Consider the following 26,599-nt stretch of genomic DNA (forward strand, 5'->3'; position numbering starts at 1 on the left):
AATGCAAATCCCTTTAGAAGAGTTGCTATTTACACCTTTACCTGTCAATTATTTCTGTGTGAATGAGTTTCAGAATTTTTATGAGGTGAAAATAGAAAATAGTGCAAGACCATAAGTAGTCAGGGGAGTAGAGAGGTTAAGAGCGTGAATTGCCTGGGTTTCAAATCCTGGCTCTGTGTGATCTTCATCAAGTTATTTAATCTCCTTGTGCCTCAATTTCTTCAACTGTAAAGTGGAGATAATAATAGTATCTATCCTGATATGGTTAAAATGATTATGCTACATCAGTTACATTTTCAGAATTTTTATGGCCCTTCCCTATGGGAGGGTTACTCATCCTTCCATATTTTTGGCCTCTGAAATTAACCTGTGAGCAGGAACTTTAAGAGCCATTGTGTATGTCCACTCTTCTCTCTTCTGTCACAAGAATGGTGATGTCTTAGAGAGGGGTTTCCTTAGCCTGGATCCTGGAGTGAAGGGGACAGGAAGCAGAGGCCCAGCCAAAGTCAACACAAAATAGCGTTAAGGAATTACTGCTTTGTTGTGGTGAGCCATTGAGATCTGGGGTCATTTCTAATTGCTGCATTATTTTGCCTGTTCTTACCGAAATCAATGAGTTATTTCTAACATGCTTATTACAGTATCTGACACACAATGTACATTATAAAAACAAATAAATAGGCAAGATTTTGAGGCAGTCTGGCTGTTGGAGAGAGACTGTAATAGAATGTTAGTCAAGGCAGCAAAATCAAACTTTTTGACTACTTCCTGATTGTACCATAATTGTGTGCTATAAATATAAAATATTATATGTGTCATTTTTGATATCTGAACTAGATATTTAAAATAAGATACTGGATTTGAATGGTTTGCTAATGTGTTGTATTATGAGTGTTTCCAAAATATTTCTGGCTCCTGTGTCCACTTCTTAAGAGCAGAGATTATCTGGCCTATTAAAAACCTGTACACAACGCCTATTACAGTGTTCTCTCAACACAATCTCTCCTTAATGCCTTGACTAACTGGATAACCACAAGAATGAGTTAAATTCTTAATCTGAATGGTTTGAAAAAAGGAGAGTTTCTATCCATTCTGTACATGGTCTGAGAGTGACCATGACCTTCCTAGTCACATTTATTTGTTTTGTTAGCTAAACAGTTATTGTACAGAAACTTGAAACTTATACTTCTCCTTAGATTATTTTACTGGAAATTTAATTATTCCTAAGTTATTTTTTTTTCCATAAATTGCTTCTGGTAGATAAATTGGGTAAAGGAAGAATGAAGATTCTTTATTTTTCTTGTTTATGTCTATCAAAAAAAAAAGTCAAATAAGGTTTAAGGAAATTTTAGAAGTTGATCATAGCAATATTAGCTTTTTAAAAGGGTAGATTAAGGTAAATTGTGGCTAAAGAATGATGTTAAAATCTGAATAATTTCCTCCTTGAATCATTGAATGACATTAAAAATGTCTAAGCTATTAAAGAATACTCTGCAGAAAGTCTGGAAATGGAAGAGCAACTGGGTTATTATACTCATAATAAACATTTAGTGTATGGAAAAGACTATTGAAACTTGCAATTATATTTCATATTATGCTTTATAAAAATGTTTAAAATGATCTTTTAATTAGTTATTTAATTACAACCAAAAGTACTTAGTCATTAAGGCTAATAGGGAAGAAATTAAACCAAAAAATGAAGAAAATTTCAAGGAAAAAAAGGAGAAAAAGTAGTGCATTTGATTGAAAAAAAATTTTTTGATTGGGGACTGGAAGGTAGAAATTGTTTTTTTTACTTCTTAAAAATTATTTTTTATAGATAAATTTAGAGAAAATAATGTATACATGTGTCCCCACCAGGTGAGTTACCTTTATCCAATCTTTATATAATTCTGTATTTACTTCAGTTAAATATTTTTAAAGAAATATAACTTTGCATGTATAAGTGCTGCCTCACATGTATCCCTCCATGATGCCATTTTCTTCCCTCCCTTCACAGAGATAACCAGTAGTCTGAATTTATTATTCTCATGTTATTTTTGTTCTTTAGCTACACACATACATACACATGACATTGTTTTACATGTTTTAAAATTTTGTTAAAATAATATGCACATATTTTTCTGCAACACTTATTTTTGTGCAAAATTAGGTTTTTGGAGATTTGTCTGCGCCGGTGCACGTCAGTTTTCTTCATTCTTTAATGGTCATATATGGTTTCTATTGTATGAATGTCACAATATACCCAGTTTCATATTAACAGCTACTTTCCAGTTTTTCATTGCCATAAAGGACACAACGAAGATTCTCAGTTTGTCTCCGAAGCATATGGGAGAAGGTTTCTTTAGGGCACGTGCTCAGAAACAGTGGCTGGTTCACGGCTACATACACCCTCAGCTTCATTAGCTAGTGTCACATTGCTCTCCTAAAGGTCTCCAACTCTTGCCCTCCTCTATTCTCATAACACGACAGCTAAAGTTGTCTTTCAAAAACATAAATAAGTTCCCATGTCTTCTAAGTTTAAAAGTCTTGAGTGACTTCCCACTGGTATTTAGAAAAAAAGCTGAACTCTTCACTCTGGTCTAAAGATGCTCACGATCTGGGACCTGCCTATTTCTTTAACTTCTCCCGCTGCCACTCTCTGCCGCTCACTGCACTGCAGTCACACCATCCGCCTTTGCGTTCCGCAAACACGCGGACTCTTTCCTACCTCAGAGCCTTTGCGTCGCTGTTCTCACTGCTGGAATGCGTCTCCTCTCAGGTGTTCGCTCTGCTGCATTCCCTTCTTGCAGGTCAGTGCAGGTGGCACCTCCTCAGAGTCCTTCCCTGATGACCCTGTGTAACATAGTCCTGTCTCCATTATTTTCCATCACATCTCATTTATTTCTTTCAAGCTTTTGTAACAACGTCTTGCCTACTTACTCACTTGTTAAGACGTCACTTGTGTTCTCCATCTTGAATGCTGGCTCCATGGATATAGCTTTTTGTTCCGTCCCCTGCAAGCTACCATATCCTCACTGCTTGTTGCTTCAATAACGACAGTTCAGAACATGTAGTTTAAAAGCTACAACAAACCTACAGCACCTTGGACAATGAGCAAAGGTGAATAAATAATTGCATTGGGAATCTCAATCTTGAATGAACTATGCCGCCTTAAAAAGAAATTGGAGTTTTCTACAATGTGTAAAATAGACAAAATGAAGATAATTTTGTGTAGCTCTGGTGGCCTCCTTCATTCCTGCTTTCCCTCCCTCTTTTCTCTTCTTCTTTAAAGCCTGCATTGAGCCTGAGTACACAGGTGGGTGGCAGATTTAGAATCAGAAACTCTTTGAGCTGGTAAAGATGAAAAATATCACGTAGGTCATTTTACTGATTAAGCAACAGAGGATTAAAAATAAGGAACTTCCCCCCAAGGTCATAAAAGGAAAAGACCAGGACTTGTTTCTTCTTTATGACACATTCTTTTTATTTTACCAATTATACATGTTCATTGGAAAATACAGATAATGCAAAAATTAAATTTGTATCACCTGAAATTCTACATTTTAGAAATAGTAACTGTTAATGTTTTGTAGTATATCTTTCAGGAATTGCTTCCATAAATATTCAATAATATAAATAAACCAATAAATCCGGAGCCGGAGTCCCTAAGGCGGTTTGACGTCGTAGTCAACACCGGCAACTCCTGCGGCGCACCTGAAGCCAAGCTGTATTGACTCCGTCTTTCCCTTGGACCCTTCAGCTGCGAAGAGAGGGGGGGTCTACTGCATGGGCAACAGCAGACCCTCCATATCATCCTGCCCAGGCTCTGTAGCTTCAGCTCTTAAGAAGCTACACCATCGTCTCTCGAGACGGACGGCTGCCGACGAAATAAACCAATATAAATTTTAGGAATTGCTCCTAGACATACTCACCAATATAAATAAACCACTACAAACCTGCATGCATATATGTGTGTCTATATCATCTATCTACCTATTTATCTATCTACCATATATCAATGTATCTACATATTGGTCTATTCATTCTAAATAACTGTCTTCTTTCCTCAATTAATAATATTATAATAGTCTTCTTTTCTGTCATTAAATATACATCTAAATCCAGGAGCAATATTCAAAATATTTAATGATTACTACTTCACAAGTACCAAGCAATGAGAAAGCAGAGCCTGTGCTAGGCTTCAGTCTTCAATTGCTAGCGCAGGAGGGGCTGTGACCCTGTTAGGGGAGAGAATGGGAGAGCATCCAGGCATCGGGTAAAGGTGGGGACCCAAGGCAGTACTACAGAACTACAGCTAAATGCTGCGGAAATATTTCAGTATTTTAATAACTAGTTTATATGCTTGAACGGGCAAGTCAAATTTCAACTCTATTGTCATCATTCTTAGTTATTGCATTTTGTTCCATGGTGGGGTAGATAGATTTACAACCTGCAAAATGTCCTGTCTTAATCCCAGGAACCTGTGACTATGAGGACATATCACTGCCATGATTTTATGATGTTATATGGCACAGTTGACCTTAAATAGGAAAATTATCTGGACGAGCCTAAACTAATCACATGAGCTCTTAAAAGCAGAGAGCTATTTTTTTCTGGCTGTTGCAGAAAAGAAAGGGAAATACGCTCCGAAGATTGGGAGGGACTCCATATGCCATTATTGCTTCCAGGATGGAAGGGGTCATGTGAAGGAATGCCTGCCAGGGGCCCTCAAGTCACCAGTCAGAAACAGAGGCCTCAGTCTTGCAGCTGCAAGGAAACAAGTTCTGCCAACAGCCTAAAGGAGCTTGGATGTAGATTCTAGCTCAGATCTGTCAGATAAAGAGCCAGCTCAGCAGATACCTTCATTTTGGCCTCACGAGACCCTGAACCAGTGATCTTCAACTGGTGTGCTGTGAGAATTTTTAAAACATGTAATACCTGACTATTTGGTCAGGGGCCTGACCTCTTTTCCCTTAGATTGTCAAGTAAGAAAACAAGAGCTCTCCGGTGTGGATGGATTAAAATTATACCTATATTTTTGTCAGATCAGCAAAAAAGTAAATTTTTTGGTGTGACGCACCATTTTAGTAATTAGTTTATGTGTGCCACGAAATGAAAAAGGTTGAAAATCCACTGCCCCAAACAGCCAAACCTGCTTCGAATTTGACCGACAGAACTGTGCGTTAATAAATGAGTATCTTTTTAAGCGGCTAAATTTGTAGTAATTTGTTACAGCAGCAACAGAAAACCACTGTGCCTAGTAAAAAGCTAACATAAATTATTTGGCCAATTATCTGTTACTGGGTGTTTAGGTTGAATCTAGGTTTTGTTTGTTCTTATATTAGCATGAGAAAGAAACTTCAATAAATAGCTTTATACCTTCATCATTTCTTATATGTCTAATTATTTCCTGAGCTAAATTCTTGGACATGAAATTTCAGGATTAAAGAGTTTTTAAAGGCTTTTGGTGCACTCTGTCAAATGGGTCCCAGAATTCTTTCTTCTTTCTTTCTTTCTTTCTTTCTTTCTTTCTTTCTTTCTTTCTTTCTTTCTTTCTTTCTTTCTTTCTTTCTTTCTTTCCTTCCTTCCTTCCTTCCTTCCTTTCCTTCCTTCCTTCCTTCCTTCCTTCCTTCCTTCCTTCCTTCCTTCCTTCCTTCCTTCCTTCCTTCCTTCCTTTCTTTCTTTCTTTCTTTCTTTCTTTCTCTTTCTTTCCTTCTTTCTTTTCTTTCTTTCTTTCTTTCTTTCTTTCTTTCTTTCTTTCTTTCTTTCTTTCTTTCTTTCTTTCTTTCTTTCTTTTTTCTTCCTTCCTTTCTTTCTCTCCTTCTCTTTCTTCATTCAATTTACATTTCTATCCCCTTGTTTTATTTACCATTGTAACACTGGTTAGTTTTATTTTTGATCATATGATAGGCAAAATATTAGCATTACATTGTTTTAATTTACATTTCTTTGACCACTAGTAGATACAGAACATGTTTAAAAGTTTAGGGTTTCAAGAGATGATAAGCTTACTGTTCTCTGAAGACAAACTTACTCAACTTGGTAAATTCTAGATTGTCCAAGCAAATAACTAATAAAAGTGTTTTTTAAAATATTGAGGTAATTCATATATATTCATATATATAAACATTTCAGGATAATAACTTAAAATCACTTTCAATTTCATAAAATTTATAGATATGATGCTACAAAGAACTATTATTTCAAGTAGAGGTTGAGAAGCTAGGTACAAAAGTAAGATGTGCGGAAAGAAAAACAACTTATTAGTGAAGTATTAATTACATTTATAGCATTTGAGTTTTTTCCCTTTAATTTTTAGTCAGTTCAGATAAACATTTAATAAAATCCTAAAATAATTTTATGACCGTATTCCTCTTCAGGGTATCCTTTATAATTTCCATGGTTTGGGTGTGTGTGGTGGTGGTGGTGGGGGATAAATATCAGTTAGTGATAACAATATAATACATTCTTATTAAAATATCTGGGTAAAGTAAGTTAAAAAAAAAAAAAAAGCCCTAAAGCTTTTCACCTAATGGAAATTGTGTTCATTTCTTTTTCTAAGAACTCTCTATAGTTTACCTTTAAATGTGACTCTTGAAAGTTAACCAAGTATGTCTTTTATACATTTCAAAATACACCATCATCCCTGTATAGATATGCTGGCCCAGTCCTGTGAGAGGAAGGAAGGGCCCTACAAGGGAAAAAGTAGGGGGAGAAAAGAAAGACAAAGTAGGGTGAGGGAAGAAAGCTTTAGAAATTAGATCAGTGGGTATCTACTAGCATGTTTTCAGCCATGCCCTAAAATGTGGGGGTGCAAAGATATTTGTTTACCTATAAACTAGGATGCATTTTTAAACCACTTTTAGAGAATCTTATTAGAGAGTATGAAAAACAGAAATGGCATAATATTGTAGCAGCTTTTCAAAGGAGACACGGAAAGCAAAAGTAATTACAGTTCATTATGGAATGTTGTATTTTAGGCACTGCCACTTAGACTGCGGAGGAATTAGAGACCACCGTAAATAGTTACACTTTCTCAGTGAGTGGTCCTTGCTGCATTATTTATGGAGGGACCTTTTATAGATAAGTACTAGCATTTGATGCAATTGTGATTTGCATCTGTCATCATAAAATCTTGATTTTTTTTTTATCAGGTTCTCAAAAATGACTCAAATTGAAATTTAAGGAGAAATCGCCGAAGAAACCTTTTGATTAAATCTATCAGAAGGGATAGCAGTGTGGCTGTCCAGCGTCTGAGTGTTTCTGTTGACCTTCCCGACAGTTTTATGTTTGATATATCTAATTTCCTGAAATGTTTTCAAAGATGTGGGCATTTTGATTAAAAATATTCTCACAACTTTCCAAACATTTTTTTCAAGAGTTCATTTATTTATTTTTAGAGAGAGGGGAAGGGAGGGAGAAAGAGAGGGAGAGAAACATTGATGCAAGAGGGAAACACCAATTTGTTGCCTCCCCATGTGACCCGACTGGGGACTGAACTGGCAGCCCAGGCATGTGCCTTGACCAGGAATCAAACCCAACTAACTGAGCCACACTAGTCAGGGCTCCAAACATTTTTAAAGGAACTTAAAATTAATTTAAGAAGATGCTAGAGAAAATGGCTGTTATGACAGAAGAGGCTTCAGAGGGGGAAAAAAATCAATATTTGTTATTTGAATTTAGAGCTTCAAAGTTAGTGTTATTTTTATAAAAGATAAAAAGTTTTTTCATGGTTAACCTTACTTTTTAAATAGAGTGAGATGAGAGGGGGTATTTGTAATGAAAATGGTTAAGGAAACACTCTACCTTATGGTGAGAAGCAGAAAGCTTCTGGGCTGGTGCAAGTTTCCCTGGAATTTTAGTAAATATTTACCCACCTTTTATTCAGCATAGATTTTCTTAAGTTTATAATTAGTTTCTCATTAGATACAATCAAATTTTGATTCTACAATAACACTACTTCTTGTGGAATAGTGGATAAAAGGAAAAAGTTACAGTTTATTTTATGGATAGTTGTTGATATTAAAGCATTTGGATTTTATTTTCATGGAGCTGGATGTTTTAGATAAAATTTGTAGTAGTGCATTGCAATACAAAATCCAATGAAAACATAGTCATAGTTTTATTAAAATGCTATCTGTATTATTTGTAATATACTGGTAATTGAAGACTTAGGTGACAGGATAAATTTCTCCTTGCTTTGTTGCTAAGTCAAAAGCTGGTTCAAGTCTCTCTCTCTCTTTTCTTTTCTTTTTTTTTTTTTTGATTATCTGGAAATTAGAAATAAAATACATTATAAAATTAAATTTTATATTGGGCTAGCAAGTAAAAGAGACTTGCTTTGAAAAATATTATTTTGTTTTCTGTAATTTTCAGACATAGCTTAAAAGAATAAAAACACTTAACCTTATGTGGTATTTAAAAGTAAATCTGCGTTTTTTTAAGAACAGTGTTTCAATGAAATAAGCCAGTCAGAAAGACAAGTGCCATATGATTTCACTCACATGTGGAAGCTAATGAGCAAACTGAACCAACAAGCAAAACAGAGGTGGACTGAGAGACGGAGAGCAGGCTGGCAGCTCTGCAGGCTGGGGGTGGGGGGAGGGCAGTGGAGTGTGGAGGGCTGAGCATGGAAGAAAAAAAGAGAAAGAACTCATGGACATGAACAACAGTGTGGTGATGGTGGGGGGAAAGGGGTGGGTGGAGGTGGGAGAGGGTACGGGGGGGTAAGTGGCGATGGAAAAAATGAATAAATAAAATCAGTGCTTCAATATTACCATATGAAGTAGTAGTTGAAATTATTTTTGTTTTTTGAAGAACTAGATTACATTTAGTATCTTTACAATGTGGGTGCTTAATAGAAACTTTTTGCTTGATTCATCTTACCCATTGAGTTCTTCTTCCAAATGCTCTGAGGTTTGATATAAACTTTCCAATGTGGCTCTTCTAGACTCTTCTAAAGAAAAATTAAAAAATCTGTAAATTCAATGGTTTATGACAATATAGCTCACAGTTATTTTGAGCTTGAACCTGGGAAGCCCTTTTCAGGAATAGCTACCCTTATCACCTGCATGATAAAAGTGTATGTCCCGCCTGTGTCACCAGGGCAGATAATATTGGTCAAAGATGGCCACAGCACTACCCTCCACTCTCCATGTTCCTCAACAGTGGGGCCTGGCTGCTCCCCATCAAGAGGTGGAATCTAATTGCTGTCCTCTAGGGTGAGGCCTAGGACTATCCTGCAATCAACAGAATGGGGAGGAAGCGACTGCCTGACTTCTGCGGGTGCGTCCAGAAAGACTGCAGCTTCCACTCTGTAATCCTAGGTTGCTTGTTTTGGCAGAAGCCAGTCACCATATAAGAAGCCCTACCACCCTGAGACTGTCATTCTAGACAGACCATGTGTAGGTGCTCCAGGTGACAGTCCCAGCTGAGCCCAGCCTTCCAGTCATCCTACCAAGGCTCTAGTCTGTGTGTGAAGCTGTCCTGGACTCTTCAAACCAGCCCATCTCTCAGCTGAGTAACTCATTGAGTGGCCTCTTTGATGTCCAGCCAAGCCATACTTGAACTTCTAACCCACAGAATTCTTGGTATACATACAATGCAACTAGAACAGCCATGTTTAACAAGATGACTTGTTAAAGAAACACTCAGGAGGAAAATTAATTTAGAGAGCAATATAAAGTATCCAAATAGCGAAATAAGGCATGGAAAGTTTATAGGGACAAATAGACACGTTAATTTGTTACTGAATTTTCATCTCCGCCCTTCTGTTTTTGACTTGAAGCCACTGGAACTAATCTGATAAGATGCTCTTTATCCTTGCTTATGACGGGTCCCGTTTCCAGGCCCCTTTCATTTGTTGTATTATGCTTTATGGAAGGCTCTATTTTCTGCTTTGTCCCCATCTTTCACCCACCACAGTTCCTGAAATATGTCCACTATGTTCTCCCCTTGTTTTTGAAATTCCCTTTATTTTCTAATAGGAACTTGGCTGTCCTCTGAGGACACTGCCGGTCCAGAAGCCCTTTTCTTGTCTTTCTTTTACTCCGTCTTCTCACCATTGGACCTGGAGATGGGTAGGTGGCCTTCTCACGCTCCACTGTTCGCTTTAAGGACCGTGGGCTTCCCTCCCCTTCCGAAAGCTCACAGCGTCAGTTTATACAACCAAGTATTGTGGTGATCTATGTACAAAACTGGTATCATTCTCATTTGCATTGGCTCATTGTTACTTTACCATTACTTTAAGTTAGTATGTAGAAAATTCTTGCACCCTGAGTCTCAACTCCTTGAGCTCCATTCTTTTAACTCTGATCCTTCACCCTACCATAGTCATACTTAGGCTTAGTCACTACCAGTGACTGCAGGTACCCACCCCCCAACTCAGTTTCCTGCATTTAACTGCTTGACTATGAGTTTTAATCTTTCTAGGTCTCTTCCTCTAGTGCCCTAACCCTAGGAAATCTTCAAACTGGGACCTCCAATCCTACCACGTTTACATTGTTTCTGCTCATTTTGATGCCTTCTTTTTCTTCTTCATACAATTTAAATGTCATGGTCATTCACTCCTTTGTGCATAGTCTGACTACTGATCTCCTGCTCTGTTATACTCACCTCACAAAACTATAATTTCAGTTAAATACATCTCTGCCCATGCTTCTCATGCACTGTATAGCTCAACGTGGCTGGCAAAAACATACAGCTGGGCCTTGCTTTAAATGCATGGCCACTGATGCTTTTAGGTGATTCTGTTAAACATTCCCAGTCAATTCATTCTTCTGCTTTCCTAGATGTCTATCTAACGCTTCCTTCTCTTTTTCTCAAACCTCCAGCCCTCCACAAGCATCATTATTCTCAGATGATGATTTCTTTTCTAGTTCCATAGAGGATATAAAAGACAGGAGAAAATAAAAGACAAGCTCCATGTCAAGAGTAGCAGCTCACCCACGCTCTCTCTTCCCTATGTCCTCCATTGAAGGTCAACCCCTCTACTTCTTTACTAGGTCTCATCCTCTCCTGCCCACCACACAAGACATGGTTCCAGGCTGTTTCTGCTTTGAACTACATGTGTTCGAGTTGCTGTGATGGAAGTCAAACCAAAAAAGAAATTCACAGGAAAAGGTACAAAGACATCTCCAGAAAAGAAAAGATTTTATAAAAACAACGATTCTGGTTCTTCAAAGACATTTCCAAGAAAGGCTGTTAAGGATGGTGGGCCTAAAATCACATCTAAGAACTTTCAGAAAAGTGCCACAAAACCAGGGAAAAAAGGTGTGAAGCAGTTCAAAAATAAGCAGCAAGGAGATAAAATACCAAAGAACAAACTCCAGCAGGCAAATAAATTCAACAAGAAGAGAAAATTCCAGGCGGACGGTAAAAGTGATGAGTCAGCTGCCAAGAAACCCAAATGGGATGATTTCAAAAAGAAGAAGAAAGAGCTGAAGCAGAGCAGACAACTCAGTGATAGAACCAACTATGACATTGTTGTTCGAGCAAAGCAGATTTGGGAGATTGTAAGAAGAAAAGACTGTGACAAAGAAAAAAGAATGAAGTTGATAAGTGATTTACAGAAGTTGATTCAAGGAAAAATTAAAACTATTGCATTTGCACATGATTCAACTTGTGTGATCCAGTGTTACATTCAGTATGGCAATGAAGAACAGAGAAAACAGGCTTTTGAAGAACTGCGAGATGATTTGGTTGAATTAAGTAAAGCTAAATATTCCAGAAATGTTGTTAAAAAATTTCTCATGTATGGGAGTAAACCTCAGATTGCGGAGATAATAAGAAGTTTTAAAGGCCACGTGAGGAAGATGCTGCGGCACGCGGAAGCCTCCGCCGTCGTGGAGTACGCATACAACGACAAAGCCGTTCTGGAGCAGAGGAACATGTTGGCAGAGGAGCTGTATGGGAACACATTTCAGCTTTACAAGTCAGCAGATCACCTAACTCTGGACAAAGTATTAGAGGTACAGCCAGAAAAACTAGAGCTTATCATGGATGAAATGAAACAGATTCTAACTCCAATGGCCCAAAAGGAGGCTGTGATTAAACACTCACTGGTGCATAAAGTATTCTTGGACTTTTTTACCTATGCACCCCCAAAGTTAAGATCAGAAATGATCGAAGCCATCCGTGAGGCGGTGGTCTACCTGGCACACACACATGATGGTGCCAGAGTGGCCATGCACTGCCTGTGGCATGGCACGCCCAAGGACAGGAAAGTGATTGTGAAAACAATGAAGACTTATGTTGAAAAGGTGGCTAATGGCCAATACTCTCATTTGGTTTTATTGGCAGCATTTGATTGTATTGATGATACTAAGCTTGTGAAACAGATAATCATATCAGAAATTGTTAGTTCTTTGCCTAACATAGTAAATGACAAATATGGAAGGAAGGTCCTATTGTACCTACTAAGCCCCAGGGATCCTGCACATACAGTACGAGAAATCATTGACGTTCTGCAGAAAGGAGATGGAAATGCACACAGTAAGAAAGATCCAGAGATCCGACACCGAGAGCTCCTAGAATCCATCTCTCCAGCTTTGTTAAGCTACCTGCAGGGTCACGCTCAAGAAGTGATGCTAGATAAGTCTGCATGTGTGTTGGTGTCTGACATTCTGGGAGCTGCCCTTGGAGACGTTCAGCCTGCCATGAATGCCGTCGCCAGCTTGGCAGCAGCAGAACTGCATCCTGGTGGCAAAGATGGCGAGCTTCACATTGCAGAACATCCTGCAGGACATCTTGTTCTGAAGTGGCTAATAGAGCAAGATAAAAAGATGAAAGAAAATGGAAGAGAAGGTTGTTTTGCAAAAACCCTCATAGAGCATGTTGGTATAAAGAACCTGAAGTCCTGGGCTAGTGTGAATCGAGGCGCCATTCTTCTTTCTAGCCTTCTCCAGAGTTCTGATCAAGAAGTTGCAAACAAAGTCAAAGCTGGACTGAAAAGCCTGATTCCCGCCTTGGAAAAAAACAAGAACACCAGCAAAGGAGTAGAAATGCTACTTGAAAAACTGTCGGTATAGATGGAAACAATTAACGAGACGGAATTATTTTTCTCTTCTGATCTGTTTTCCCATTGTGGAAAAGGGCTGGGATCCACCTTACTGGTAATTTGTGTGCTTTGTATGTGTGTTCTTTGCATAAGAATTTATTTATAAAATGCTTTCTAACAAAAAAAAAAAAAAAAAAAGACATGGTTCCAGCAATTTCTTCTGCCTCTCTCTTCAGTTTTTTCTCTCTACTAGATCTTCTTCATCAGCAGATAAATATTTAGTTGAAGTCACAAGACTAAGTTCTCACCAATGAATGTATACAGAGTGAGTGATTCATTCTGCTTCTGGGCCTGAGTGCTAGACATTGGGCATTCATTTCTCCTAAAACTTTCCTTTTCCGTCAATCTTGAACATGGATTTCTTACCTTATGATTCAGTTTCTACCATGTAGACAACAACAATACCCTAACTTAGTGGTTCTCAACTGGGGATAATTTTGCCCCACCAGGGGCATTTGCAAATAGATGGAGACATTTTTGGTTGTCACAACTGGTAGGTGGAAGTGTTACTGGCATCTAGCGGGAAGAGGAAGGGATGCTGCTAAACATCCAGCAATGCTCTTCACATCTATTCCCTTTCACCTCCCTAACCAAAAATCATCAGATCAAAACGTCAGTAGTGCAAGACTGAGAAACCCTCCCCTAGATGGAAGGTCATGGCCCCCCATATAGATGGCTCACCTAAGAGTTAGGAAAGAAACATATATTCTAAAACTACAGTACATTTGGAACTCTTGTAATAGAAGCTTAGCTGTACCTTAACTAGAATGTTCTATCATTCCTTTTACATGAAGTACTGTGGGCTTCTCAGTTCAGTATTTTTCATTGTATCACACATATAGAAATCTGCTAACATCCTGATGTCTATTTTATACCACCTAATGTCTTATTAAACTCAGCATTCTTGGTAGGGAAGGGTGTAATAATATCTTTTAAGCTGGAGCAATCCTTCTTGGATTTCCTGAGTTTGAAATTATGCCTAGGTGGTCTCAAATAATTGTTTAACATTTATTCCTCAGATGTTGAGGAATGGTAATTTTTACTATGGGACATTTCCCAAGTAGATTTTCTGAGAAGAATAGCTATATTCAGCTATGCTTTTCATTTTCAGGACACAATTGCTAGTTTAAATAGAAGACATTAATGTTCTCTCTGTGCTATGAAACCTTAGCAATGATTAATTTACATAGAACACTACATACAACACTTGAACTCATCATTCAAGTGTCCTGATACTTCTATCTATTTGCAACAAGGAGAGTACCATGGGGTTGTTCATTCCCAGTTCTATGATTTCAGAAACACTCACTGTGATTCCTGACCTAGGTTTTTTGCTGTGAGTCTGACTGATGCTGTGGTTTCAGATGTTTGATCTTTAGGACCCCAGAAGGGAGACCAGCCAAGACAAAGCTGAGAGTGTGACATTTGCTTATAGTGCCTACCATTTCAGTAGAAACAGTCATGTACGTGTTGCTGATAGTGAGGACTCTCAAACAGCAGATCCTTATAGTGGGCAGCAAAAGGATCTCATTTATATCATCACTTAGCCCATGCTGTACCAAAGAGCAGTAGAATGAGTCAGTAAATGCTGAATGCAATAAACCTACCATTCCCTCTCCCCTTTATTTGAAAACAATGGCATATAACTTTCAAATAATATAATATTATAAATAAATGATATTTTAAAAATGTTTTCTGTATTAAAGTATGAATTGAAATGGAAGAGACACTATCTGGTAGTTTTGTAACTGAAAAGGTGAATTTTTATAATTTTGTCATGCAAAACATTGTTAGTGGCCTTATTCTAGAAAAGAAGTAAATAACTCATACATAAAGGTTGTGTCAGAGTTTATAGACTTAGACCCCTGGTAATGGATTCAACCTTTGCACAACAAATCAAAAGTATTGTATGCTCACATGAATATACAGCAGTCATTACCTTAAATTTAAAACTCACTATAAACAGCAAACACATAGAACAGGATATGAAGGCTGTATTGTATCAGTGTGGTCTGCAGAGAATTTCTTCATATGGTTTTTGCCTTGTTGAAATATATGTTGCAGTTCAAAGCTAAAGGGATTACTTCTGAACAGTCATCACAGGGGTTGATTACGTTCGTATATCATATTTAGCTGGACCCTGCAGGCTATTATTGCATTAGCTATGCTGGTTCTGCTATCGTCAAAAAGTTGATCACCTAATGTTAAAAGACTGCTTTCTGTTCACCTTATCAAAATAGCTCAGAAGGTTTTGTTCAAAAAATAACACAAATTATGTTTTATGAAAATAATTAAGAATAAATACAATGCACTATGTATAAAAATCCTCATATTTTATAGGTGATTTTAGCATTATGCCATGAAGAGATTATATTTTGCTTTAGTATTTCTGCACATTTTACTTAAAGTCATAGATTCAATTTTGGTAGAAACAGTACTTTTTTCTCGCTGATAGTAGAGTCTCAAAAGCTGAATTCTGAAACAAAAAGAAGTCTCTCCCTCTCTTCCATACATTCAAATCATATAAAATTAAAACCATGGCAGTAAGCCCAGTACATCAATATTAACACAATAGTACATCTACAATGGCCTAATTACAATATAGTTTTGTAAGGCAACTGTATTAAGGAGAAAAGAGTTTTGTTTTAAGGAAATATGTATATAAACTAAAAACTGGTCATTCATACTTGATAATCAGAAAATCACTTAAAATACATAATATTATTTATTTGTTCTTTAGATAATGGTTATGTAGTTTCACTCATTTAATCACAATAAAATTTTTTAAAGAAATGAGTTAAATACATATTCTTATAAACCCTGAGTCCCATTACCAATATAAAGTATAATTTGATGTTTGATTTTTAGCCCATGTTATTATCAATTAGCTATAGATAAGGTAACAAAATAATAATATATCTTTGAAAAAGATATTGACAGTTATGGTTTTATTACTTTAAACAGCTGACATAAAAGGTTCCGTAGAATCGCATTACCCAGTGGGAACGAAACTGCTCTTGAAGCTCTCCTGGGTAAGCTGTGTTCCCAGAGCGGTGGTGGGTTGGCATAGGTGCTCATGTTCTGCTCGGCACGCTTCTCCTTGTCAACGATGGTGTGGAAAACGGCTGGTCAGGGATACAGCCTGTGATCCTGGAGCACAGCCAGTCGCTAATCTCGGCCTCATTGGCACTGCTCTTGGATCGACAACTTCTCAGCAAGGGGAAGCGTCCTGCTATTTCTTGCCCTTGTTGCCTTTGCTGTTCACTTGATACACACGGTAGAGGAGGAGTGGGCACCAGTCAGGAGGAGCCGGAGGGCACACTCAACTGGGATTCTGAAGAGACTGATGGAAGGACTGTTGCGAACTGAGGGCAGGGCTAAGGAACCAACAAGGGATGCTGAAGACCCAGTGCCTCGCAATAGAGGGAGGATGTGCCGTTACCTTCCAGGGCTGAAGGTGAAGGGGGAGGGGATGAGGGAGAAACAGAGGGTTAGAAAAGGGGTCACCACCCAGGAGAATCTAGAAGCAGCAGGTGTAGAGCGTCACAGCTGTCAGAACCGAGCTGACATCAGGGGCAGAGAACTAATTCCCTGACTGCTTCACCCTCCTAACCTCTGGTCTCCTGCTGCTGGTGACTCCCTCTAGATAAATCCAAACCAGGAAGTCAGAGGCAAGTGGGCCTGTGAGATGCATCCAAGGTCAGTGTCCTGCGACACAGAGCACAGTGGGACAATGGATCAAATAGCTTGGAAAACACACAAACGCCATATTCTTTTCATGAACAGACTACTTTAGAACAAAGGAGTATATAGGAGAAAATATTTTCAATGAATAATCTAGAAATGTAAAAATTAATGTTTTTGCAAAACACATTTTCCAATGAATGCTGAGATTTTCAAACAAAAGATGCTGTAGGTATATAATATGCAGTCCAAATATTACAAGATGAGTAAATATGGACCTTGTCAGCAGCAAAGTTCCTAGCAATTTCTGGTTCCTAGAAATAGATCTTTCTTGAAAAACCAAAACAATTCTCCCACCAGTATTACTAAACTCTAGTTAGAAATGCAGATCCAGTAAGTCAGAATCTGCATTTTAAAAGGATCTCATGGGGATTCATTTGCTCATTAAAATTTGAGACTCATTGCTTTATATAACCTCACTTTTACTTATACTTGCTATTTAACGTAGAAGTAAAATAGCATGTTCTGTAAAAGGTGAAATAGTAGTAGCTGCTTATCTTTCATTCAGCTGCAACTTTCTGACCATGAGTAGAAATTAAATGTCTACATGGATTGAGAATGTAGCTTGTAGTAGGGAATGCAATTAAGACTTTTTTTTAAAAACCTCTCAACCACCCTATGCTCCAGGTATGTTATCCCTGTTGTACAGAAAGGGAAACCAAAGGTTGGGAGGTTAACTTGCTACATATCACACATACATAGATGGCTCAGTGGAGATTCAAACCCATGTTGGTTTGGATTCAAAGCCCATGCTCTTTCTTTTAAAAATCTTTTTAATTGAATCTATTAGGGTGACACTGGTCAAAAAAATCATCCAGGTTTCAAGTGCACAACTCTGTAACACATCATCTGTATCTGCATCACGTGCTCACCACCCAAAGTCAAGTCTCTTCCCCCCACCATTTATCCCCCTTTGCCCTCTTTCACCCCCTCCCCACCTTTCGCTCTATCACCATGCAGTTGTCTAGATCTCTGTGTTCTTCTTAATCCCTTCGCTTTTTTCACCCATCCCCTCAATCCCACTTCCCTCTGACAGCTGTCAGTCTGTTCTGTTACCTATGATTCTGTTTCTATTTGGTTTGTCAGTTTATGTGATTCATTAGATTCCACATGCAAGTGAGATCATACGGTGCCTGTCTTCTGTGCCCCTAACTTCCCTACTCATTCTTACTGCAGTGCATTCAGAGAAGGGTGAGGAACAAGAAAGGCTCCTAGGCAAGTGCATTGTGCTGGGCAAGGAGGGGCTGATTTACCTGACTTTGTACGGAGCTGCCACGGGCAGCCCACATAGTAGTTCTCAGTCATTGCTGGGCTAGTCAGTCTCTTGTTTTCTAGAGACTGCTTCTAATGCAGCAGCGAAAAAAACTGCCACGTGCCCCAGGGACCTCCCTGTAGACCACTGATGTGACATGTAGGCCAGGACAACTGGACTAATCGTAACCCAGGGTTGGCAACATGTGAGTTGCTGCCTTTATTTCATTATACTTTGGCTCAACTCCTAATGGATTCAGCTTCATAAAGTCAGAAAAAGAGGGAAAGAAAGCAATTTATTCATGTTTTCACTGGAGCTCACTGCAGACACAGAATTTCTCTAAAAATGCAAATCATTTGGTACAACTCAAGCAAAGCTCGTAGCTAAAGCTCTTAGAGGCAAGCACTTTCCCAGGGCTAATGTTTTCATGCCCAGTGATTGAATAAATCGATCCATTTATTACAACATCTTCACTTAAGTTTTTATCCCTAGATGAATGTGGGCAAGGGTGTACTAGAGGACTTTTCTTTATCACTAAGAAAATTGATTACACTTGTTAATTTGGCTTTTAATCTTGGGTCTGTCAAAATAAATACCATAAACAAGTGTAGAATAAATCAATATAGATCTCTTCAATATCAGATTTATCAAAAAGGATTTAGTAAGACTCAAAGATGTAAAATACTAATGTACAAACTAAGCCCTTACTTATGTAATATGACTTTAGACGAGCTGAGTGTCTGAAAGAAACTATTTCTGAAAACGGAGATGATGCACTATTGTTGCATTACAGAAAAATCCCCAGAAGGCCGACCTATCCAAGGTATTTAATGTGAGCATTCATTTTTAAAATATTTCTTGTCTCTTGGCCAGGCATTCTTGTTAATTTGAGGGGCATCATATCACAGATTATTTTTATATGCTACATAAAGCAAAAATTACACTTAACATGTGGAGGGTTGGTCATAAAAAATGGATAAAACAACACTCTTAAAAGCCAAGATATCACAAGGAAAGGCTATCAGTCACTCTTGTAGAGAAGGTGAAGACAATGGGAAATAAAAATCATACACAAAGACTCCTGAAATGCTACTTAGACCAGGTCTGGGCTATTATGCCATGTGCTTCGTAGCATCCAAGCAGCAAACCAATTGCTCAGCAAACACTTTTCATTTCACTTGTATAATAACGAATGAGACAGAGATTCATGCTACTCCATTCTCTGAATGACGCAGATTTTAAACTGCTTTTCCAGTAGTGGGTATAGTTTATGTTGAATGCATGCTGTGTCTCTCAACTGGTAACCCCTATTCATTTTTCATTCATGCAACAGATATTCATTGCGTACCCAGCAAGTGAAAAATGTCTGTGAGGTAAGTTCTGGGGTACTGTGTATAGCAGTGCTCAGATTAGATGGGTTCCGGAGTGCAAGGCAGAGGGGGGTGGAAGGGGGGGGGGAGTCCCATCTCCAATCATGGCATAATTTTTTGGATTAGTGCCTGGTCTTCAGAGAAGAAATGAGAGTTTTCTGTACAATTTCTTAAAGCAATTAATTTAGGATAGTCTAGTAAGGCGCACAGGGTTTCAAAACAAATACTAAGACATTAGCAGAGCACATATAAATGCATTTAAATGCTTGTCTCAGGAAAAATCAGACGGTCAGGTTTTCCATGGTTGGACTCAGATTCTCAGACAGCTTGATTGGTTGGTCAAACATTTGAAAAGCAGAGGATCTCTGGTTTGGAGCCTGTCTCCTCAACATGTGCACCTTATACCTCTGGGCGTGCATTTTGCTTAAAGATAAGTAGAAGTCATTTTTGAAAACATTTCTGTAGTTTTAATTTAAGTATATAATCACCATGTATTTATAGTGTTCAGATTATAGTTTTTTCTTTTTCAAAATAATATACTTGTCTCTGTACCTACAGTACCTTGCATGATGTCTTGGAGATAGTACATACTTAACGTTTTCTGAATGAACATGATTTGTAGCTTATGGTTTACTTTAAAAAAATGTGACATAAAATATTGCTTGGCACATATGACCAAGCAATGTCTGTTGAAAGGAAAAATGAATGAATATGTTAACTCTTAAAATTTTAGATGAGTACACAAAGAATATACAATTAAGACAAAGCTATTGGTTTGAAATGCCAATATTAAAAAAAAATTCTCCTGTAGATCTATGGACAACTCTTTAATGAATACATAAGAAGTCCTCAGCTCTTAAGAACTAGTTTTCCTCCTGAATATGTTGTTTGCTCATCTTGAAAGTAAAGTAGGAAAAAACCTAAACTTTTAGTCAAAATTTCTGTAGTGCTTCAGAGAAAAAAATGAGATTTAAAAAATGTTTGAACTATAGAAGTTTAATTGAGCACTGAGAAACTTTTGTCTCCCAAATAGCTTTAATGTGAAATAATGAAAGTTCATAAATAGAAAATATCTTTAAATATATGAATCATTTTTCTTGCTTTCATAGAAAACAGTTTTCAGCTTACATACTCATAAGGCAGTTCTGGATAAAGTTCATTAAAAATGATTGATTGAAAACTCCTTCTTGTATATCCAAAGTCTGGTATTCAAAAACTGTAACTTCCTATTTTTTGGCAGAACTAATAGTTGAGTTACTAAAGTCTTATTTCCCAGTCCAGTTGCATAGTTATTACTATGTGCAGTCAAAATTATTCAAGTTTATCTCACTCTGGGTTTTCCCTCGGCCTTCTCAACAACAGACATTTCAGACAGAATCACCTTATATGCCAATAATGCTAGTGATTGACGTTGCTGACCCTACAGAACAAAATATATGAGATTTCTATGCACAATCGCTTCATATAATTCAAAACAGTTAAGTTTAAAGAAATAGTTATTGAATTTTTCCTTCCTCTGTGAAGCTTTCCCTAAATTAGGTGATTCTCCTTTGCTCTTCATGGCACCACACATTTTAGTTTTAGAACTTACTGGACTGTGCTAGATGGCAAGTTCCTTCAGCCCAGAAACCTCTGTGATGATGGTAGTCAGCCCTCTGGAACCTAGTGGGTTCACATGCACTATCTCATTTAATTCATGTGGATGACATTATCATCCCCACATTACAGATGAGCAGGTAGAGGGCCAACAGGCTAAGTGACACACTGGTAAATGGTGGGACTGCTATTGGAACCTGGGTCACCTGATCCCAGAGGGGCACTTTTCATCACTATTCCATTTGCTGAATGAATCCCCACTCCATGGAATCTTATTCCCCCACTTGTGTCTTTTCCAAGCTCTGCTAAGGATATCTGAGCCTTGTACTTCCCATCTTCCTTGTGAAAATACATTGTGACTCATATTTGTTTTGGAAAATGCCAGGAAATTCAGGATATTTAGTCCCTCTATCTCCTTCTGGGGTGAGGAAGGCCAGAGGGCTGGGGGTGGGGCATGTGCCACAGGATATAACTGGACATGTTGCTCTTGGCCAGTCAAAGTCTGACTTCCAGGTTATGACCAGGTGTGCACTTTGTGATACTAGACTCTGCTGCAGCCCAACTACAAGAATTTATCTGTGGCTCTTTTGAAACATGAAAAACTGTATTGCTGGGGCTATTAAGAAACTCTAGAGGGGGTGCATGAAGATTCTTATTCTTATCCCTTTCTGTGAGCATGTGAGTGCATGCGTGTGTGTGTGTGTGTGTGTATATATATATATATATACACACAGACATTATAGTTGGGATAGTACAGAAATCAGCTTGCATAGTAAATAAATCTAGTAGTTAGAATTAGAAGAAATACGTCAAAACAGTGAAAAAAAATTTTTGTTAGCACACACCGGTGTGAATTAACCTTCCTTCCCCCTCCCTCTTATCCTCTCTCCCACTTCTTACTTCCTCTTTTAAAACAAAATAGTGGCTCTGAGTACTAGATTGAAGTAAGGGTTAGATTAGATTAGGCCATATGTGTAAAACATCTTTGAATGTGACTTCCTTTTCAGAAGAGATTTTAATGGAAATATAAAGCAAAGAAAGATAACGGAAAATGCAACACAAAATAAATTTCTCAAATAGAACTTTTTTTCCAGCAAAAGCATTAGCTAAGTTCTCAGCCTGACATCACAAGAGAAATCGGTCCTCAGGCCCTAAGCATTTTACTCTCTGCCTACGTTAGTCAGAGACCTTTTGTCCTAGCAGGAAAGGCCAGGCAGGTCTCTAAATCTCACATGGAAAATGTTCTCAGGAGCACGGCTTTTTGAAAAAGAAAACATACAAGAAACCTTGAAAACCACAGCGGGCCTTATGGGGGTGGGAGAGTTCAACTTAGTTAATTCCACCCAGACGATCAGATTGCATCTGAATATGTTTTCAGTGCTCCACACTGGAAATTTCCTATTACTGCACTTACAGATCACTGAAAATAAGCGCCTGGCCATGCTCGACCCAAGGTACAGTCACTCTGTGTTCAAGCTCAAAACAGATATTGATTTTCATTTCAAACTCTAATGCCAAAATTAGTGGTGTCAGGTTGAATTAGAGGCGGATGGCTTATGGAGTTCAAAAGGGAACAGGCTGCACAGCGAGGCTGCTCGTTCTGGGTAATTCTGTTCTTCTCGGGTCCTGACAACAACAAAGCATTGAATACAAGATACCCTTCAGTTTCATGGAACCCAGAGAAATATTTAGTCCAGTTCCACTCACGTGTCTTCAGCACATCGGTTCCTTTCGCATCAGTTCAGGGGTGAATACATCTAGTTTGAGGACTATTAAAGGGTGCTTTAATTTTCTTCTACTGGGCATTTTGCTTATTTAGCTTTGGAAACCCAAAATTTGTATAGCAGTTTAAATTGCCAGGTAGGCAGCAAAATCACTGAATTACGGCATCAGCAGGGTGTGAGTCCTTTTACATCTGGGATTGACTGAATGGAAATAACTACAAATTGGGTTGGGGAGAGCTCCCCTCACATGGAGCTGTTCATCAAGGGAACACAGAGAGCCCCGCAACGGGGACAGTTGGCGCATTTGTTCACTGGGAGGAGTAAACGCCCATAAACCTCAGTCATCCAGACTTGATTTCTCAGTAAGGAAGAGTTTTATTGATGAGGGGCTTACTTATCAATGAGGAAGAGTACTCCCAGAATGCCTTTGGGGGTGGGGAGGGAAAGGAATGAATATTTCTATCCTCTGAAATACATCGAAGTCTGTACAGAGAATATCCCAATGTATCTGCTTGCTACTTATTTTCTCTCTGAATGAAGAGGGTTTTTGTTAGATAGCTCCCATGCAGAGATGTGTTTGGAGAATATTGTGTGGTGTGTGTGTGTGCGTGTGTGTGTGTATGGGGGGGGAGGGGGAGAGAGAGAGAGAGAGAGAGAAAGGAAGATAGAGGGGAGAGATGAAGACTGAATAGCTGAACAACAGCAGAGAGAGAACTTAGTTAGAGGTTCCTCAAAAACAGATTTTCCAGGATAGAAGGAGATTCATCTAGTGAATGCCCCAAAGTTTCACAAGCTGTCTTCTCCTTGATGTTCTAGACCCACAGAGGGTGTAGCCCAGGAGTTGAATTGCTCCGTGAGCACGGTGTGGAGACGAGGTAGGTATCTCTGATAAGCAGGATGGGTGGCAGTCTCTCTGTGCCCCCAAAGGTGACATGTACGCCTCTCTCACCAGCTGTCACAATATGTTGTCATCTGCTTATGTGTCTGTATGCGAGCATTTTGATGGCAGGGCTTGTGTTGCATTCATCTTATATTTCCAGGGCCTAGAAAACGTCTGGCTTCTAATTTGTACTCAAGTAAAGGTTGGTGAGTCTATGGCTAGTAGCCTATATGGTCACCCTGTATGGACGAGTATGTATTAGAGGTGGAGAGACGGAGTGGTCCCCTCACTCTATCATCTTTCAGGAGCGAAAATCTGAAAAGAGGAAAGTGGAAATGGATTCCGTGTCATTCTTCACGAATAGGCCACAACCCAGATTCAGAAAGCAAGTAAATGTTGCACATCAACACCCAGAGGCCTGCTGTGGGTGTCGGACTATCCCCAGTTTTGATCGAGCACGTGCCATATTCGCAGGAAGGATACTGGGCAAAGGGTCTGAGGAGGTGGTAGGAGCTGTGGATGGATGGGTAAGGCAGGAGTGGGGCGAGAGCTTAGGGGAAAGCACGGAGGGCACCCCGAGTCCAGTGAGAGAGAGTGGGTTAAATGGGTTCCTAGACACAGAACGGGAAAAGGAGGTGGTGGCAGGTGGGCCGAGAACCCCCAGTCGTGGAGCAGGGACTGGCCTCTGACGTTGGGTGTGCAGGGAGACAACTCCAGAGTGGTTCGTCACAGCAGGGTTCCTTGTCAGTTGTAGCAAGAAAGCCTGGGTGGGCAATGGAGAGGCAGGAAGTGAAGAATATCTCCTCCTGTTTTAAATAGAGTTAATCTATTTAACAGAGTTTAGCTAATGTCTGAACTCTAGGTTACAGTTTAGCTATTAACGACAGTGATGCTTACTGCCCCACAGGTGGAAGGCTACCTAAACCGTCGCTGATAGAACAATCTTTATACCTTTAGAAACCCCGGGTCTTCTGGTACAGACGTAGAGCTCTTCTGCCCACCCTGCCTGGACTCATACGATGCTAACATTTTCAATAATTTATGAAACAGCATAGCTGAGTGTCAGGAGTGTGGAGTACATAAAGACTGCTCAATGTTTTGAAATATATTGTATAAGGTTTATTATTCAAATGTTAATATAAAGATGGTGATAGGGCTTTTCAAACCCTTTTTTCTCTTGCCTACAGGGCTGGCCTCTAGCCCTCACACTGACAGAAAGGGCACTGTCACCTCACCGTGTTTGCTTCTTTTTGTCCACAGAATGCCACAACAGGGAAACCTGTTTGCAAAGAGATGCTTAGCTTTCTACATTGCAGGTGGGACGCACAGCTAGTTTCCTCTGTCTGAACTCCCCGCTCAGCGATTGATGGTGGAGCACGAAGCTCGGTCTCCTAGAGTGTGTGGAGTTTATACACTAGCCTTCAGCTTGTAGCTCCTCTGTACGAGCCCTAGGGGAGGATAGATTTTATAAATAAAATATTTGTGAACAGCAGTAGTCACAGCATTATTACAAACTTTAAAAAAAGATATCAAAGGGCATGGTTTCATGAAGTGAGCAGCGAGTCAGCGTCCGCGTCTCTGAACCATCCAGGGCTACACCACCGCGCAGGACTTGGGAGTGTGCTCAAAACAGGATGGAGGGTTGTAGTGAAAATTAGACGTTAGAAATGTCACAAATTCCAAATACACTTGGTGTTGATTTTCCAACTGGCTTCATGTTATGATGTTAGGTACCTGTATTTGTGCAGCAATTGTGAGGTTTTTGGCTGAACCCGAAAGGAGTCATGATTTTCTGTTTGGTTTGATCCTGCTGCAAATATGCCACACAGTGACATAAAGATTTAAAGCATTCTCCATGTCATTTTAATTTAAACAAAAGTCCTGCTTTTGGGTGACTTTGATGTGTTGGTGGAGGTGAAAGAGAGTGTGTTTTCTCACAGCCCCAGTTCTGTTGCTTGGTCTGGTTTCTGCCTCCTTCCAGACGTGATGAAGATATTAATGTAAGGTTCTGCATCCCAGGTCCAAATGGAGCTCAAAGAATGACCCAGAGCGAAGCCTAGCCTATTCCAGAAGCTAGTTTAGAAGCTTCAACTCAGAAAGATGTTTGGTCTTCTTAAAATGAATATATCTCCTGACTCAACATATTAGAGTTTACTGAAATTCAATGCTCATGTTTAAACGGAATCAGACCCTATGATTTTCTTCAGCAAAGTCTTCTGTCAGGTTCAGAGGTCTACTTATTGTGCTCATATTTTAGAAATCTTATCCAGGAGATATTACATCGATGAAGTTTAAAATGATGCATACTATAGGTAGCTTTAGCAAAACAGAATAAAATGAGGTATCTAAAGTCTAAAATGATTTTTGTCCAAAAAATATTGTTAGTAGACTATCAAAATTTTAACTGTTTAAGGAAAAGTTCATGAGAATGAAGGGATAGATCTCTAACAGGATTAAGAAAAGTTGCCTCCATATGGACAAGTTGGTTTTCAATATAAACGAACCATCTTCTGTACCATTTAATTACAAATACATTCTTAGATGGTTGGTAGCTGTGCAATGCCTTTCTTTCTTTTTTATAGTCTAGGAAATAACCCCCAATTACACAAATTGGAGTAGGTCAAGTAACGAACACAAGGGCATAAAAATTACGGATAAAAGTTTCTCTTGTGTCACAAATTATTCATGAAAAACAATTCCTCCTCTCCTATTCTTTAGTAATTGATAGTCTTTCTAGAACAAATATATTCAAGTAAGCTTCCAATACACACTTGGTGCAATGCATGAATAATCAATGTTGAAATAAGAGCTGGATGTAGGTGAAATATATACATATATATAGTTTGATTCGGGGGAGTCAAAGCTGCCTTGTATTTCTCTGGGTAAGATGTGGAAGTTGCAGGCGATTTTACTTGAGTATTATCCCTTAACAATTTTTTTTTTCAACAGACTTTTCTCTGTGCTCCTTTTTACCTACTCTTTCTTTACTGTGGT

At 38.8% G+C, this 26,599-nt stretch overlaps 1 protein-coding gene and 1 pseudogene across 1 annotated transcript in view; one reads left to right on the forward strand and one right to left on the reverse strand.

The window, feature by feature from the left end:
• Positions 1-8,864: 8,864 nt before the first annotated feature.
• Positions 8,865-26,599, reverse strand: part of TTC29 (tetratricopeptide repeat domain 29) — a 146,010-nt gene continuing 128,275 nt past the window's right edge. Inside the window, exon 10 of the mRNA XM_090288227.1 lies at positions 8,865-8,938. Within this exon, the coding sequence (XP_090144353.1) occupies positions 8,865-8,938 (74 nt within the window). The remainder of the gene's footprint in view (positions 8,939-26,599) is intronic.
• Positions 11,033-13,156, forward strand: LOC149999278 (pumilio homolog 3 pseudogene; annotated as a pseudogene).

The sequence above is a fragment of the Furipterus horrens genome, unplaced genomic scaffold (genome assembly GCF_987537825.1).
Source record: "Furipterus horrens unplaced genomic scaffold, mFurHor1.1.pri manual_scaffold_10, whole genome shotgun sequence".
Taxonomy (NCBI): domain Eukaryota; kingdom Metazoa; phylum Chordata; class Mammalia; order Chiroptera; family Furipteridae; genus Furipterus; species Furipterus horrens.